An 18,902-nucleotide genomic window follows, 5' to 3' on the forward strand; every position below is an offset into this window, starting at 1 on the left:
AGGCCAACCCGGGACAAAAATGCAAAACTCTATCTGAAAAATAACTAAAGCAAAAAGGGCTGGTGGCGTGGCTCACGAGGTAGAGCACCTGCCTAGCAAGTGTGAGGGCCAGAGTTCAAAATCCAGTACTGCAAAAGAAAAAAAACAGTTGAAAATCAAGGATCACGTGGAAGCTACCCACCCCCATCTTTATCCTCTGGTGAAGCAACAAGTCTCATGGGGAAACATTATTGTTTCAAAGACTTTCAAATGAAGAGGAAGTGACAGCGACATTTTTGCAGTAACGTTTGAGGCACGGTTTAGCCTCATCCACAGAGAGGTTCCAGCCGCGGCCGCTCGGGGCTCTGCCTGATGGGCCAACAGGTGCAGCCCGGGCCCCGCCCCCAGGGCCGGCCCCGGCCGCTGATTGGCTGGCGGAGACGCCTGTGTAGGGCGTTGCCTGGAGATGGATCGGCGTCTCTCGGCGCGCACTGCGCAGCTCCAGGGGGCGTGGCCTGAGCCGGCCGCATGCTGACGCCCCTCTTCCTCCCGCCCCAGCCGCCGTCCCGGTCCCCCTCCCTGAGGGGACCCCACCAATCTGTGCACCTGCTCTCACTGGCCTATGCGCATGTCACGTGCGCCCCGACCTCTGCTCCCAAAACATCGTCGCCCATCGCTCGCTCCCCCCAACTCTCACAGCCCCCAAAAAAGACAGTGCATCCCAGCCCCTGCTCCCCTCAAAAAAAAAAGTCATGTGCATCCCAAGGCAACTCCTCCAGACTCACAGGAATCCCAGCCCCTCCCCATCTCCCCACAGGTCACTGCATCTCAACGCCTATCCAACCCCCAGCAAACCATGTATGTCCCAACCCCATTCCCCCCCCAAAAAAAAACCCCACATACCTGCCAACACCCATCCTACCCCAAGATCACGTGCATCTCAGCCCCTACCCCCAAAAAAAGACGTGCATCCCAACCGGTACCCCTCCACCAATCATGGACAACCCACCTCCCGTCCCCTCCCCCATTGCATGCGCCCCAAGGTCTGTCCCCCCAACAATCTATGTGTGTCCCAATCTCTGTCCCACCGACTCCTGTGGAATCCCCTACCTGGGGATCTGCTTCTGGGCAACCTGAGCTGAGACCAACCCACGTCATGAAGCTATTTGTGGGGCTGGAATGAATGCTACTTGGGAAGAAATATTAGAGGGTGGACAGAAAGATTCTTGTAGAATCTTCTTTTTCTTTTCATATACTGTTCCCTCTACCTGGGAACAGCATATGCAAAGAAAGAAGGGAAGAGAGGGAGGGAAAGGAAGGAGGAAGGAAGGGAGAGAAGGAAAGAGGGAAGGAGGGGAGAGGGAAGGAAGGAAGGAGGAAGGAAGGAAAAGAGAGAAAAAGATTCTACAAGAACAGAGATCTTTGTTGTGCTCCCATTTGATCCTGGGCCTAGAATGGAGCAGCACTTCCTGGGGGGATGGAAGTTGGCTGGTGGTCTCAGTTCTGTGGACACCTCCAGGTTAGGCGAGGAGCTGCTGACCACCACTCAGGAGCTGCTTGGGAACTTGTAGTGTCTGATTAAATACGCTCTGTGCTAAACTTCGTCCATTTGTTCTCTAGCATCAATTTTGCTGAGCAAGTTCTATGTGCCAGACCCCAGGTGAGGCTTGGGCACTGCAACAGTGAATAAACCAGACAAAAGTCCTAGCCAGTGGAGCAGGGGAGACACAGCAAACAAAGGAAAGAAAGATAAAGGCTCGTATATTAGGAGGTGGAGGGAAACAACTAGAAATGGCCAAGCAAAAGGGGTGGTGTGTGTGTACCCATGTGTGTGGTTGCAAGAGGCGCTCAAACTGCTGTTGCTGAAAAGCCCTGACTCCTTGGGCCCATGAATTAACTAATAGCACTAGACAAGCTTGGCATCCCTGCCTCCATTTTGTATCTGTCTTTGCTCTAAGCCATTCTCTTTATAGTCACTTTACAATCACCTTGGATTCCAGAAAGGACAGGACTGGTAACATCTTTATGACAAGGGACTGGTAACTTCCCAGAACTGGACCAGACCTCCTGGCTGACCGAGACTGCTGGCTCCACCAGTCGTGAGACCAACCAAACCACACCAGAGACTGGGGCTGCGTAACTGTGCATACGTGTGTCCCTGCCCCTCGTTCTTTTGTCTACTTAAACTTGTAGCCATGTCTGTCACTTGAAGATGGCTGAGGACGAGCTGAGTGCTTACTCTGCCTCTTCTATGGCATGACCTCAGCTGTGTGATAAACTTCCTTCCTCTGCCTTCACATGACTTTATTTGGCCTTTAGGGGTGGGTGGCTGGACCTGGCACACAGAATCTCAGGATTTTGAGCCTTGGGTCCAAAACTCTGGTTTCATGGTGTGTGTGTGTGTGTGTTTAGGGCAGTCAGTGAAGACCTTACTCAAAAGGAGACATTTAAGCCATGGCTGGAGCTGAGAGGATAAGACGTAGGTTGGCACACAGGTTATCTGGGAGAAAGCGTGCAGGCAGAAGGAACAGCAAGGGCAAAGGCCCAGAGGCAGGAGTGTGCCAGCAATTCCAGGAGTGTGAGGGGCTGGCAGAGAGAGCATCTTCATCAGCGCCTGGGAACATTCACCGCTCAGCTTGGAATCAAGGCTGCAGGAGGAAACATGCAGCTAGCTGCATCACAGACCTGTCAAGTTGCTCTCTATTCCTTAGGGCAGAGAAAAGTCAGGAAACTGGGGACCCTACATGACTTTTTGTGGCCCTGGGGTGGACCTCACACTACCACTGAGCTACACCCCCAGCCCTTAATATGCAACTATTAAAGAGAAAAGCATGTGCAAAGGCCCTGAAGCCGAAAATAGCTTCATGTGTTCAAGAAACAAAGACCACTGTGGCCAATGCAGAGGAGGCAAGGGAGAGACGTAGCTAATGAGGTCAAAAGATGTAGCTGAAGAAAAGTCATGTGGGGATTACTGAGCACAGGAAGGGATCTCGTTTTTAGCCTAAGTGCAATGGTGCAATGAAGAACTTCAAAGTACTTGTGTGGTGTTTGCAGCGCTGGGGGTAGAACCCAGGGCCTTGCTCGTGCTAAGCAAGTGCTCTACACTGAGCCTCAGCCCGACAGATCTAAGGCAAAGGGTGCTGTAGTGTGACTTGTTTCGAAAGATAACTCTGGCTGCGTGGTTGAGAACGTTGTGAAAGAAAATGGTCAGAGGATTTGCAATGGGGCACCAGCTCGACCTGGGTTATTCTCCAAACTGGCCCCTCATATCCATCCTTGCTCCTCCAATCTACAAAACACAGAGGGAAAATATCCCCAACCAGACGCCGATCCTATCACCACTAGCTGAGGGTTGGACTGTCCTCCCTAGAACTCATATGCCAATGTAATTTATGTAGGTCATGGCAAAGGGGAGGATGAAGCAGAAGGATCACAAGTTCAAGACCAGCCTGGAATACACTTTAGGGCCACAGGGTTGAAACCCTAGTACTGCCGAGTGTAATCTGTAATTGTCTGGTTTGACCACTAGACTCTCCATTCTATATAGGACAGTTTCTCTCTCTCTCTCTCTCTCTCTCTCTCTCTCTCTCTCTCTCTCTCTCTCTTTCTCTCTCCCTCTCTCTCTGTCAGGCCCAGTAACAACAAAGCCAAATGACCAAGGACTGAAACTGTAAGCCAAAATAAAATATTTCCTCTTTTAAGTTGATTTTCTCAGATATTTTGTCACAGTGATGGAAAAGCTAGCTAACATACACAGGGAACCAAGTACAGAAAATGCAGAGAAAAATCTGACATGAAGAGTATCTAGAATATACAAAGGACTCACAAGATAAACAACAAAAAGCCCATACTCCAACCAACAAGTGGGCAATGAAACCAAACAGACAATTTTCAAAGAAAGAAGTACAGACAGCCAATAAATATATCTAAAAATGTTCAGCATTCTTATCCATCAGAAAAATGCAAGTCAAAACTACAATGAGAGTCCATCTCACCCATCAGAATGGCTATCAGCAAGAAAACAAACTAGCCAGGTGCTGTGGCTCACGCCTGTAATCCTAGCTACTTAGGAGGTGGAGATCAGGAAGGTCCTATTTCTAGACCATCCTGGGCAAATAGTTCCCAAGAGCCCATCTCCAAATTAACGAGAGCAAAATGGACTGGAGGTGTGGCTCAAGCAGTAGAGTGCCTGCTTTGCAAGGGTGAAGCCCTGAGTTCAAACCCCAGTGCCACCAAAAAAAACTTTAAAAAACAACAACAACAAATGCTGGTGAGGAAGAGAGAGGAAAGGAACGCTTATTCGCTGTTGGTAGAAATATAAAGTATTGCAACCACTCTGGAAATCAGTGTGGAGGTGCCTCAAAAAATTAAAAACAGACCCACCATATGATCCTGCTACAGCACTCCCAGGCATACATCTGAAAGAATTAAAGTCAGCTTATTACAGAGATACCCGCACACCCATGTTTATTGTCACTCAATCACAACAGCCAAATAATGGAATTAACCTAGGTCCCCATCAGTAAGTGAAAGGATAAAGAAAATGTAGTGTGTATCCACAATGGAGTATTACTAACCCCTTAAGAAGAATGAAATCATGTCATTTGCTGACATATGGATGGAAGAGGAAACCATCATGCTACATGAAATAAGCCAGCCCCACAAGGACACATGGGTGTCCACATGGGTGGAAACTAGGAGGGGTTATAAAAATCAAGGTCATGAAATGAAAATGAGGACCACTAGGGAAATGGAAGGGGAAGGAGAAAGGGGAAAAAGGAGAGGAGTAAGAAAGAGCAAACAGAGGAGGAAAATGATCAAAATATGTTGTCAGGTTGAGCGAGAGCAGCCAAGGTCACAAAAGTCAAAGATAGTACGGGTTTGCTTATGTGTGGAATCTGGACCCGAAACGGTGATGATGATAAAAAGACTTAAGTAGTAGGAGGGACTGTGCAGATAGATAGACGGACAGACAGAAAATAGACGGATAGATACATGATAGATAGAAAGATAGATACATACAAACATAGAAAGATAGATAGATAGACAGATAGATAGAAAGAATAGTGAAACTCACCAGAACTCATAAAGCAAAGAAGAGGAGGGGTGTTAAGAGACTACAGTGGGGGGATGAACTTGACCTTGTTCGAAATACACTGTACCCATATTTGGAATTACCACAGTGAAATTCCCTGGCACGTTCTGTGTAAGCTAATAAAAAACAGTAAAAACAAAAAATCCCTTACATGCAGGAATGGAAATGCCGTGGTGAAAACCCCTGCCATAAGCTAATAGGAAACAGCACGCAGGCTGGGTGGCTCCACGGTGAGCGCTTGCCCAGCGTGTGCGGGCCCTGGGGTCTGTCCCCAGCTCAGCTAAGGAAGAAGACACACAAAGGAAAGCAGAAGCAGGGGCTGGATGGCGACAGAGGGGAAGTTCAGCGTCTAGATGGCAGTCCTTGGGTCGCTGACTTCACATGTGCGCATCCGTCCTCATGACACTCCTGCGTGAGGGAAGGTGCTGGCTTCCAGCACAGGATGCATCCAGAGCTGGCGAGTGTCACCTGCTCCCCAGGCCACCTGCACCAAGCCATGCAAGGGCTGCTACTCCTTCCAGGTACGTGTGACAATGACAATGACCATGACTTCACTTACCCTTGATCAGGGACTGTTTCAACAATAGCTGGGTTTTTGGGGGGTTTTTTGTCCTTCTTTGCTTTCTTCTCCACTTTGAATAGTGTCCTGTTTCCCTTAGCTGTGGCTTCCTTTCTCAACCAAACTATGACCTCAAATACTCCTAAAATTTTCCTTAAGGGTTTCTGTATTCCTTTTTACCAGGTTTGTTTTCTTTCTTTCTTTCTCTTTCTTTAAATTTTTTGGTGGTGCTGGGGTTTGAACCCAGGCCCTCACAGTTGCTAGGCAGGCACTCTACCACTTGAGTGAGTCACTCCACCAGCCCTTTTTTTGGGTGACAGGTTTTTTCAAGACAGGGAAACAATTTACCCAGACTGGCTCTGAACCTCGATCCTCCTGATCTCTGTCTCCTGAGTAGCTAGGATTACAGGCGTGAGCTAGGGAGCCCTGCCATCCGCTTGGTTTCCTGTTGAAATCCTCCCCACCTTGGCCACTTCTGACACCTATCACTTCCTTGCGATCTTGATGTCCTTTTTCCTTTCTCCTTTTCCTGGACCAGGGATATCAATAACAATAATAACCAGCCTGGGGACATGGCTCAGTGGCAGGGAGCTCGCTCAGAATGCATGAGGCCCTGAGTTAATAATCATAGCTACCGCTGGTTTTGAGTACTCACTGTGCACCTTTCTTGGAGAGATGGCCCCCAGCTCATGCGAGTCTGACTTAACCGTTCTTCGGTTTTATGAATGTGTACCCAATACGACCATTCTGTTTTTCACGTTCAGTACAGTATTGCATCAATCGCAGGAGATGTTCAACACCTGCTTTGTTAGATTATTTTGCCCGGATCTAGCTTGATGTAACTGTTCTGAGCATGTTTAAATAGGCTGGGCTAGCCAGGCATAGTGGCCCATGCTTGCAATCCCAGCTACTCAGGAAGCAGAGATTGAGAATATAGAAGTTTGAGACCAGCGTGGGCAAAAAGTTAGCAAGACCCCATCTCAATCAATATGCAAGGCGTGGTGAGACACCTGTCATCCCAGCTACGTGGGAGGTGTACGTAGGAGGATCATAGTTGGAGGTCGACCCTGGGCAGAAACACAAGACCCTCGCTGAAAAATAACTAACGCTTAAAGGGCTACAGAGTGGGTCAAGTGGGAGAGCGCCTGCCTAGCAAGTGTGAGGCCCTGAGTTCAAATCCCAGTGCTGCCAGAAAAAAAAAAGATAAGCCAGGCTAAACTCTGATGTTCACTAGGTCAGATTTATTAAATGCACTTTCAACTCATGATTTTTTCAACGTAGGATGAATTTATTGGAACGTAACCACATAGTAAGTCATCTGCACTTACTCATTAAATCCTTGAGGAAGTCTCGAGAGACTTCTTACAGACGAGAAAACTGAGAAACAAAGAGGTTATCTTATTTCTCCAAAGTCACATAGCTAGTAAGTGGCAGAGCCAGGATTCGAACCCAAGCCATCCAGTTCCAGATCTTGGCTATTCTGCTCCTCCTACAAGAGTCCACCTGCGACCCCCTATTTCTCTCCTCCCTCTGTGGCCACTGCTTCCTATACAGGTGACTTCCTGTCCCTGAAATCCTATCACCCTTCTAGCTGTACCTCAAACAACAACGTCAACAGACACACTATCAGTCACAGCTAGCTTTTATTAAACACCTACGTTAGCCCAACATCTGGCTAAAACTTCCTTACACTCCCTATTGCAGGCTGTGTCTATTGAGAAATGGCCTCCAAGAGAAGTCTTGCAAATATTTAGCTCAGCGAGCAGGTGACAGACCACAGAGTTTCTCAAGCTAACAGGAACAATAGGCAGCCCTAGCTCAGCACCCTATCTATAAGAGGTGTTCAGGAATGTAAGAGACGCCCCCAAAAGATGTATCCTTTTTTTGACAACCATAAACAGAATCCTGGCAGTTCTAAGATGTGTTATTGGTGAATTTTGGTTATCCACGAGTCTGCCCACATCACAGGATGGAACCAGCACATATGATAGATGGAGCACCAGATCAAGAAAAATAGGACTTCATAGGCCAGGCACGGAAGTTCACACCTGTAGTCCCAGCTACTGGGGAGACTGAGGCAGGAGGATCACTTGAGCCCAGGAGATCCACACCAGGCTGGGCAACATGGAGAGACTTCATTTCAAATACAAAAAAAAAAAAAGATAAAATAGAGCCAGGTGCAGTGGCTCACGCCTATAATCCTAGCCACTTGGGAGGCTGAGATGAGAAGGACTGAGGTTCTAGCCTCAGCAAAAAGTTCAAGTGACAGCATCTCAACAGAAAAAAACTGGGCACTGTGGCTCATGCCTGTAATCCCACCTACTTGGAAAACTGAGATTAGGAGGACTGGTTCAAGGACAGCCATGGCAAATAGTTCTTGAGGCCCCATCTCCAGAATATCCAGAGCAAAATAGACTGAAGTTGTGGCTCAAGTGGTAGAGCGTCTGGCTAGCAAATGTGAAGCCCTGAGTTCAAAGGCAAGTCCTGCCAAAAAGATAGGATTTTAGTCCAAATACAATTGAGGCAGCTGTAGTGTGTGGAGTTTTTCCTGCTGGTCAGCACTGTTTGCATCCCTCAGCAAGTCCAGGAAGCAGGTGATGCCATTACTGAGTTTCACACATGGAAACAGGGAAGTTTGCAGAGCTGGCATCCCAGGGTGACCTGTCACCTCACCCACAAAATGAGTTAGCAGAGGGCCCCACTACCCAGCACGCTGGCAATCTGCAACCCTAATGGCTTCAGGAAGCTTGAGTCGGGCAGGCGCCATGTTAGCAAGATCAGGAGCTGGAACTTGGGCTGTAGACTCAGTGCCGGTGGTTCCCGCCTGTAATCCCAGCTACTCAGGAGGCAGAGATCAGGAGGATCACGGTTCAAAGCCAGCCTGAAATCCCGTCTCTGAAAAACCCCATCACAAAAAAGGGCTGGTAGAATGGCTCAAGGTGAAGGCCCTGAGTTCAAAAAAAAGGAAAAAAGCACCGCACTGTGGTGGGGACAAGTGTGTCACCAGCATCTGGGCTGGTGGAGGAGGAGGAAGGAAGGGAGGGTATGGTGGAGCTAAGATGATCCACTCATGGTGTCAGGAAGGAGAGACAGACAGACAAAGTGAGACAGAGGTAAAGAGACAGGCGTAGAGAAAGGTGGGGGGAGAGGAAGGGAAGGAGGAAGAAAGCCCTTTGCTGCCCTTTTGTATCATTCCAGCCCTCAACCAGTTGGTGACACCCACACTGAAGGGACACCTTCCCCTCTCAGTCCCCAGACTCACAGACCTGCAGACCCTGACAAAGAGCATCAGCCATGCCAGGAGCCGGGCTCAGGTGAAGCCCGGTTGTCCCCAAGATGGTGGCGTTGGCTGGCGTTCACTGGGTTTTATGAGGTGCTTCCTTTGTGCAAGAAACAAAAGGTGGAAGTGGTCACATGGCATCACAAGTGTCTCAAGTTCCCCTGAGCTGCACACTACAAAGGATTAAGATGACCGATTATGTGTTAGGTATAGTTACCAAAATTTTTAAAATGGGGAAGAAAGAGGTCATCAAGTGCTATGGTTTGGATGTGTCACCCCAAGTTCATGTGTTGGAAATTTAATTCCCCATGCAACAGTGTTAAGAGCTGGGACCCACTAGAGGGAAAGCAAGGCCCTGATCACAAGACAGCCCATAAGGGAGGGGTCCAGCCCTCTTCCCTCTCTGGTGTGTCACTATGCAGCAAAATGTCCCTCGCCAGACATAGCCACTCAGTCTTGGACCTTCCAACCTCTCAAAGCATGAGTTAAATAAATTTCAGTTCGTTATAAATTTCCCAGCCTGTGGTAGTGTGTCACAGCAATGTAAAAAAGGGCCAAGACAGAGAGCAAGGTAGGTTCCACTGGCTCGTTCACAGGCAGGAAGGAATAGTGTTTTCACCAGAAGGCATGCTGCATTTTACTCCAAAAAAATTGTCCAGCTCCTCCAAAGCCTTCAGAGCCACATCTACTGCCACATCTACTTCCCCTGAGCCTCCCCCAGGCGGCCATGACACCCTTTCCCCAACTCCTATGGATTCTCAACCTCAGATCTTTTCTCAGTCCCTCAACTGTTATCTTGCACAGGCATTAAACTTTATTTCAGCTGCACAGAACCTGCCCGTCCTCATTTACACCTGCCCTGGTCCATTTTCAATTACTGTAACAGAGAGCCACAGGCTGACAATTTATAAAGAACAAAGGTTGGGGGTTGGGGTGTGGCTCCCAGGAAGTAGCATGCATGCCTACCATGCATGAGGCCTTGGCTTCAATCCCCAGCACCAAAAGAAAAGAACGAAGTCTGCGCAACTCCTGATTCTGAAGGCTAAATTCAAGATTGAATGGCCACATCTGGTGAGGTCCTTCTAGCTGGAGAGAGGAGAAGATTCTCAGAGTCCCACGGTGGAGGAGGACATTGCACGGGGGGACAGAAGTTATGGCTTCACCAATCCTTAATCATCTCCCAAAAGTCTCACCTTCAGATGCCATGGTCAGATTAAGTTATATGTCTTAATTCCCCACAATAAGGATTAAACTTCAACATTCAAACCATAGCAACCGTCCTCCCACCTGTTACCAGGACTGACCTTCTCCGGGCAGAACCAAGGCTGCAGTCACAAGAGCTAAATTTCAGCCAGGGAACACCAGACAACTAGGTTGGTGTTCAAACTGGAATATTTCCACACCATTTGTAAATTATCACTGCCCAGAAGTAGCCCCTGGGGAACTCCTGTGGACCCTGACCCTGCTCTGGAACCCCACGACCTCCCCTCACATTTCAGCAGCTAAAAGCTTAACACCTGGCACATCAAAGGAGGCCTCCGGTGTCTGTTCTGGTTCTTTGATTCCTGCTGTTAAAGCTTTTAAATATCAGCATTGTAAGTGGCCAGTAATTCCAGAAATAAGTAGATAATAAGGGAATGAAAAGAAGATAAGGATGGTCGGACACGGTGGTTCATACCTGTAATTTCAGCCATTCAGAGACAGAGATAGAAGGATCATGGTCTGAGGCCAGCCTGGGCAAAACGATATTGAAACCCTATCTCAAAAAATAAGTCAGGCATGGTGGCACATGCCTGTAATCCCAGCTAACTAGGAGGAGGATGTAGGAGAATCACAGTCTGAGGTCAGCCCAGGCAAAAGCGCAAGACCCTATCTCAAAACAGACTAAAGCAAAGCCAGCTGGAGGTGTGGCTCAAGAGGTAAAGTGCTTCCTTCAGGCACAAGGCTCTGAGTTTAATCACCAGTTCCACCGAAAAAAAGGTGAGGTGTACTGATCCAAGTAATGGGCTTAGGAGGAAAGGAAGAGAAGAAAAGCCGTCCATGTGTCCAGCATCCTCAGGTCTGTGCAGGCTGTGTGACCTCCAGGCCGGATCAGAAAGGTGAGGTGTGGCTGGGACACTCGGCTTAGAGTTCAGAGGGGCCGTGGAAGAAACAGGCCTGAGGTTGCCATGGTGGAAGGAGGCCCAAAGCACCTGAGGCCCCAAGGTTACACGGGAGGCCAGCTGCCGCCCCAGCCGCTGCCTGAACCCAACCACCCGAGAGACCCAGGCCAGAACCACACAACGGGGCTCAGCCCACATTCCCAAGGCACAGAACCATGAGCGATAACAAACTGACGTGTGGTTTTCAGCCAGAATGTTTCTTACGCAGCAGGAGCTAACTGATACACAGCCCTTGGGGTGGGTACTGGAATCATTCTCTGTTGCCTCATGTCTGTCCCTTCTGCCCCCTTCTGTTGCAGGATTCTGCTTTCTGCTAAACTTGCCGGAAGCTGTGTTTCAGTATGTCTCCGGTGAGTGCTCAGAGCCTGACCAGGGAGGAGGGGACCAAGACTGGACCTGGGCTCACCCACACCCTCAAAGAGGCTACAGAAATTGTCCTGGGAGCAATACTTGGGAAGGCGTGTGCGTGTGCACGCGTGATCAGTACGTCCCACTTGGATCGCTTCTTATTCATCTTTTGATTTTTTTTTTGGAGGTACTGGAGTTTGAACTCAGAACCTCACACTTGCTAGGCTGGCCCTTTACCACTTGAGCCATGCCCCTAACCATTTTTTGTGATGGGTTTTTTCAAGATAGGGTCTCGTGAACTATTTGCCCAGGCTGGCCTCCAACCGAGATCCTCCTGCTCTCTGCCTCCTGAGTACTGGGATGACAGGCGTGAGCCACCAGCACCTGGCTTGATTGTTAATTTGTTGGTTTTTGCAAACCACATTTGGGCACAGTGTGGACACGGAACAGTGAGTGAGGCCCACAAAGCCAGGGCTGAGGGTGTAGCTCAGTGACAGAGCTCTTGCCTAGCATGTGCGAGGCCCCAGGTTCGATCCCCAACAAAATACACACACACACACTTGCACCCCACTCTCCGATTACAGATCATCACGAGGTAGAAGCTCTGCCTTGCCACATGCCCAAAGCAGTGGGGCCACCTGTGTTTTTATCAGGTATTTGCCCAACAAATGGAGAGTCTGGGACCCTATGATGTGACACTCCTCTCTCTCTCTCTCTCTCTCTCTCTCTCTCTCTCTCTCTCTCTCTCTCTCTTTCTCTCTCTCCTGCAGTTAATACTTGTTCCTGCCCCCTGCATGCCTCCTGCATCTACGGAACCGCGTGCACCTGCAACCCTGGGTTTAAGTCCAGCTCTGGACAGGACATATTCACTTTTCCCCTGGAGACATGTGCAGGTAAAAGGGTCACGGGCATAAGGACAAAGAGGAACTGTGAGGGGGAAGAGATGTCCCAGGAATGGGCCACCAAGCCAACCAAGAGACGCGGTCCTGATGTCACACGCAGTGACTTCTAGAACCTAGCAGGATCTCAGTTCTCAACTCCACACAACAGGAGATGACTTCATGGGTGGGGCGGGGAGTCAAGATGATGACTGTGACAGTGACAGTCCTTTGTGAATTATAATGTGTCCTACAGGTTTTTTTTAAGTAAGAACAAAGAGTATTGCTGGACTCGTGACAAGGAGAAAATTAAAGTTCTTAGGGCTGGTGGAGTGGTTCAAGTGGTAAGAGCGCCTGCCTAGCAAGTGGGACACCCGGAGTTCAAAGCCCAGTACTAGAAAAAAAATTCTTTATTATTCAGCCGTAAACAAGAATGAAATTCTGTCATTTGTAGCAAAATGGATGAAACGGGAGGTCATTTTGTTAAGTGACTTCAGCCAGGCTCAGAAACAAGCATCATGTGTTCTCTCTCCTACAGTGAAAACTAAAAAGTAAAAAGGAGCCAGGCACTGATGGCTCACACCTGTAATCCCAGCTACTTGGGAGGATGAGATTGGGTGGATCTCAGTTCCAGGCCAGACCGGGCAAAAAATTTCACAAGACCTCATCTCAATGCAAAAAAGCTGGCTTGGTGGCACATACCTGCCATCCCAGAGACAGTGAGAAGAGTAAAACAGGAGGATGGCAGGTCAAGGCCAGCCTGGGCAAAAATTGAGACTCCCGTCTCTAAAATAACCAGAGCAAAATGGACTGGAGCTGTGGCTCAAGCGGTAGAGCATTTGCTTAGCATGTGCAAGGCCCTGAGTTCAAATCCCAGTCCCACCAAAAACATAAAGAAAAATAAGTCAACGTGAAAGTAGAACAAGGATTAGCAGGGCTGGGAGGGGTGCAGGGAAAGTGAGGCGGGTGAGAGCAGAAGGGGGTGATAGAAAAATCAGTAAATCCCATTCATACCTACAACAAAAATTATTTTTAAAACCTGGCACCAGGTAGAGCGGTGCATGTCTACAATCCCAGCACCTGGGAGGCTGAGGCAGGGGGATCACATGTGTGAGGCCAGGCTGGACTACACAGCAAGACCCTGTCTCAAAAGCAAACAGAAACAGAGGGCGGAAACTTTTCTAATACAAAGTCACCTAACATGCAGAATGTAATCTCAACTCATGGACAGAATAACAGACACTCCAGACTTGAGAAAATACGGGGCTGTTCCCTCTCCCTGCAGTCGGAGGAGGAGGTCATTGGCTTCCTTCCTCTTTCCCCACTGGGCACATTTCACCCTTGTTCCTGGGACCTTCAGAGGACTGGAACCCAAGAGAGAGAAAGAGCGAGAAACAGAAAAGTCTGCCCTTGACTCAGCTCATTGAGAGGGGAAGAGGTGTCCCAGGAATGAGCGATTCTGCTGTGACTTGGCGTCTCTGTGTGTGACATCCAGCAGATACTTGCTTTTTTTTCTGTTTGCTACTTATTATTATTGTTATTATCAGATTATTGTTGCACTGGGGCACACTGTGACATCTACCAAAGTTCTGACCCCTCCACCATTCTCCCTTATCCTCTCTCCCTCCATTCCTGGAATAGCTTCAACAGGTCTCATTTCTCCATATGCACGAGTGCATAATATTCCACCATGTTCACCCCCCTTCACCCCTTCCCACATCCCCCTTCCCACAGTTACCAACCCCAGACAGGACCTGTTTCAACTTCCTGTTCTCTGTTTTGGAAAGGCTTTTTTTGTTTGTTTAAGATGGTTACACAGGGAGTTTCCTTGCGACACTTGCATGTATTATGTCCTGAATTCGTTCATCCCTTCTCTTTTTCTCCTTTCTACCTTAATCCCCTTCTTCTGGTCATTTCAGCAGGCCTGAAGATTCCATATTTATTCTTGTATAGGAAGTACATCAGCCACATTCACCTTCTCAAGTTCTTCTTTTACCGTCCCTCTCCCTCAGTGACCTCCCCTTAGCGTGACCTGTGGTCATGACATTGCTGTAGTCGTGTTAGGTCTACACTCCACATCCGACAAAACGCAGGTGGCTTTTGGCCTTCTGGACCTGGCTGCCTTCACTTAACATGATGGCCTCCAACGGCACCCACTCCAAACCACACGTCCTTATTCCTTATGGCTGAGTGACACTCCATTGCATGACACGTGTCACAGTGTACACGCCACGCGTTCTTGATCATTCTTCAGTTGCAGGGCATCTGGATTGCTTCCAAAACTTGGCTCTCGTGAACAGCACCAGCTCCCTCCATGGCGGGCTCTGTGGGTTTTTTGGAGCCCTCTTCCTCCTCTACACAGTCACTCCCCTGAAATTCTCTCAGTAACACCAAATGTCACCCTAGCCTTCGTCGTCCCAGGGAAACCCTGGGCTCTCCCGGTTTCTTCTGTGACATCCATTCTTGGGCAGAACCTAGGCACCCATGCTAACCACGCCCACGACCCACCTCCAGTCCTAGGGAACTGTTTGCCATGGCACCGTTTGCCATGGAGGACGGTACGATCACACGCAGCAGACGTGTCGCGTGGACCCCATCGCAAACCAGTGGCTCCCTCCTTAGACTTCTCAGAGGGAAACAGGGGCCGGTGCACTGGGTCCCCACAGACAGCTCAACGACGTCCTTAGGCTCTGCCTCTCTTGGTTTGAGGTGCAGGGGGAGCCCCCACACTTCTCTTCCTGGGCGATGAGTGGGGTGGTCAACGTGTGGCCTAAGCCCACCCCAAATAAATCCTTCCCCTCCTCTTGCTCACCCCTGACCACCACTCACTTACACGTCACTGATCAAAGTGTGTCACAGAAATGAGCTACACCCAGAAATGCCATGTGCCTTGCTTTCTCTCATATGCAGGAACATTTCTTAAAAATAGTTTTATCTTTGGAATTAGTGTATATTAATACCAGCAGGGGATTTCATTGTGGTAATGTGTACAGGGTACCTGGAACAAGCCCACCCCCTCCGTTATGTCCCCATCCTCCAGCTGCCTCTTCACCCATCTTTCAAACAGGGTTTCGTGGGTTTCATTATTCAGTCCTCAGAGGTGTGTATGCAGTGGGCTTCCCTCCTGCTGATCCCCCAGCCCGTCCCCCTCCCACATGTATGTCCCATTATACCATTACCCTCAGATTGTCATCATCACTTTAGATCTACTTCCACAAATGACCCAGAAAATGAAGTAGCTGGACTTCAGAGCTTGGTGTATCTCACTCAACACGGTGATCTCCAGTTCCATCCATTTTCCTGCAAGTGACATAATTTCAATTTTTCATGGCTGAGTAATATTCCATAATATATATCACATTTTCCACAGCTTGGCTATTGCGACGAGAGCTGCAATACACAGGGGTGTGCAGGTGGCTCATTGCTTACACTCCTTCAGATATATGTCCAAGAGTTTGTGTTCTTGATGATGGTCACTTAAAAAAAAAGATGACCTAAGACAGGGAAGGTGAGGAGGAACAGGGACTGGGGAGGGCAAGGGAGGAGGGATAAGATTGAGGCTTAACTATACACATGTATGGAAATGTCACAGTGAAACCCACTAACCTGTACAATTAATATCTGTTCATAACAAAAGGCTGAACAAGGCCAAGTTGACACAGATTTAGTGAATTTATTTAAACTAAACTGCTGGAAACTAAAATACTTGTGGCTCAAAAATTGAATGAAATCCTCTAAAAAGAATGAACCAGTTTTGCCAAGGTAGATGTGGACATTAAAGAAAAATGACATTTCAGAGTTCAATTTGGTTTCTGGACAGCGTTGAGTGTTTTTGAAGCAGCTTGGCAGTGTGGATCTCTGGTTTTAACTGATAACTTTATAAAACATAAGTACAAGTATTTCTGAAGAAGATTTAGCATCCAAATTAAGGTGTACTGTCAATCTCGAATATGCACTAGATATTCAAGACCTGGAAAATTAGATATTTCACTCTAGGAGTCAGTTCTTAATGTATATTGTCTATAAAAACATCACATGGTATAATACCTTAATTATAGAAATTCTTGGCTTGTCAATGATTCCCCCAATAAAGCTGGGTCAAATCTGATATTGATTTCATGTTGAAATTGTCATCTTTAGGAGGTCTCCAGTTCTGGAGACCAGAAGTCTGAAAATCAAGGCATCAACATGGCCACATCCCATGTTGTTCCTAGGAAATTACCCTTCCTTGCCTTGTCCCTCTTCCAGTGGTGGCCGTCAACCCTCAGCTTTCCTTGGCTTGTGGCCACATCACTCCAATCTCTGCTTTGGTTATCCTATGGCCTTCTTCCTGTGTCTCTGTCTTCACATGGCTTCTTCTTAGAAGGACATCAACCATATTGGATTAGGCCCTACCCTGAGGACTTCACCGTAATTTGGTTATATCTTAAAGGACCGTATTTCCAAATACAGTCCAATTCGCAGATACAGAGGGTTGGGACTTCCGTGCATGGTAACAGGCGTGGGCACCGTCCCTTTGCACATCAGCTCTGAGAGCGACTGGCTGCTGGAGACCACTCAGCCCCCACACAAGTACTGGGAAGCGAACACCTCCTCCATCAGTAATGTGCGGGCGATGACCGATGAAAAGCCCGGAGTCCTCATCCTTCAGGTACCATCATGGCGGTGCTCTATACTGCCACCGAGTGGTCACCACAGGAATTGAACCCCAGTCACAGGAACTTACTCAAAAATATCCCATTTTTTGCCTTTCCTTCCCAGTGTTTACTGGCATCGCTGCCCAAATAAAATATCCGAACTTTTATCTCAATATCTATGCTATTATTTGACTAGGAGGTGTCTCCTCCCCCCCCCCCAAAAAAAAAGAGACTCGTGTTTTGAAAATCGGGTCCCAGCTGGTGGATCCAGTCATTGAGAGGGGATTTCATCATGAGGGCTCTGACGTCATCAACGGATCGATCCACCGTTGACCTCTTAATTGGATGACGTCATGGGGGGTGGTGGAAACTTCCAGGGTGAGGCCTAGCTGGAGGAAGTAGGTGGGGGGGTTCCTTGGGGGTCTGTCTTGTCCTGTGTCACTCTCTGTCTTTTCCCCTGCTTCCTGGACTGGCAATTTTGCTCCTCCTGGCCTTCTGCCACGACATGTCTGCCTCACCATGACCCAGAATCAACAGAGCTGGTGGGCCATGGGCTGAAGCCCTGAAACCCTGAAAACCAAACCTTTCCTCCTTGTAAGTTGTTTTTTTCAGTTAGTTATGACAGCAACAGAAAAAAAAATGACTGCTGCTTGCAAATCTACCAAAGTCAGTGAAGAAAGGGAGACGACCTGCTGGAGGAGTGGCTCAAGAGTACAGCACCTGCCCAGCCAGCGTGAGGCTCTGAGTTCGAATCCCAGCACCGCCAAAAAACATAATCATCGACAGTACTTACACTGATTCGTTTTAGGAAGCAAAGACAGATTCTTAGGGAAAGGACACAATGTACAGTACTAGGTTCATAAATCCTTGTTGAGCAAATGACTGAATTTCTCCTTTGGGCTCCAGATATCAACGAATGTCAACCACCTATCAGTGTGTATTGTGGATTAAATGGCGAGTGTGAGAACACGGAAGGAAGCTTCCACTGTCGCTGTGTGTCTGGATACCAACTGGCTTCTGGCGGTGTGACATTCAAGAATTCCACTGAGAACACGTGTCAGAGTAAGAACCCTCTTGTCCTCTTGCCCTCCTACCTCGTTTTGCACTGCGTCTAACGCCATAGCTGGTCTTCTTGTGAGAGTAGAATCCATTCTGTGATGGAAAGGAAAGGAGAGAACAAAGACAAGTTCAAGTTCCTGGTGAGAACGGTCAGTGTAGCTTGGGGGTGGAGGAAGTTGTATGGTGGTGACTGAGACAGATCCTTGCAATGTATGCTTTTTTTATGGCACTGGGATTTGAACTCGGGGCCTCACGCTTGCTAGGCAGGTGCTCCGCCACTTGAACCGCTACTCCAAGCCAGAATTCTTCGAATTGCAAGAAAGAGAAAGTAACCTGAGCTTCCTTATGCAGGAAAGATGGGTTTATGGTACGGATATACAGATGGGCTTTGAGCTCAGGGTCAACAACACACTAGGATTCTGGAATGAACGGGAAGTAAGAACTCAAAGCTGTGCCCCTGTCATTCCTCTCATCCTCGCTGGGTCTGTTCCCTTCTTCTCTAAGGTTGGAGGCTGGCTTTGCTTCCTAGGCTAGAAGATGAAAATATGTCCACGCACAGCTCCGTATCTTCCCTGGTTTCTGCTCCAACCAACCAAAGGGAGATTAGTTAACAAACGCTCTTGGACCCAATTGCAGATTCTTTGGAAATGGGCAACTTGTCCCAGTTGGAGTCATGTACCCACTCTAGGACCTGTGCCCAGAGAAGCTGCCATGTTGTAGCCATCAAATACATGGGAAAAATCTCTACTCAGTGGAAAATAAATAGAACTCAGACCACCACCTAGAGATATAGAGAGACTTCAAAGCTAAACTCAGCCAGGCACAGTGGCTCATACCTGTAATCCCAGCTACTCGGGAGGCAGCGATCAGGAGGATCACGGTTCAAAGTCAGCCTAGGTAGATAG

At 48.3% G+C, this 18,902-nt stretch overlaps 1 protein-coding gene across 1 annotated transcript in view; it reads left to right on the forward strand.

Moving 5' to 3' along the window:
• The first annotated feature begins 5,254 nt into the window (after positions 1 to 5,254).
• The window catches only part of Adgre3 (adhesion G protein-coupled receptor E3), a 32,750-nt gene continuing 19,102 nt past the window's right edge, over positions 5,255 to 18,902 (forward strand). Inside the window, exons 1-4 of the mRNA XM_074053928.1 lie at positions 5,255 to 5,595; positions 11,375 to 11,425; positions 12,194 to 12,316; positions 17,845 to 18,000. Coding sequence (XP_073910029.1) covers positions 5,517 to 5,595; positions 11,375 to 11,425; positions 12,194 to 12,316; positions 17,845 to 18,000 — 409 coding nt within the window. The 5' untranslated portion in view covers positions 5,255 to 5,516. The remainder of the gene's footprint in view (positions 5,596 to 11,374; positions 11,426 to 12,193; positions 12,317 to 17,844; positions 18,001 to 18,902) is intronic.

Source organism: Castor canadensis, chromosome 14, assembly GCF_047511655.1.
Source record: "Castor canadensis chromosome 14, mCasCan1.hap1v2, whole genome shotgun sequence".
NCBI classification, from domain to species: Eukaryota; Metazoa; Chordata; class Mammalia; order Rodentia; family Castoridae; genus Castor; species Castor canadensis.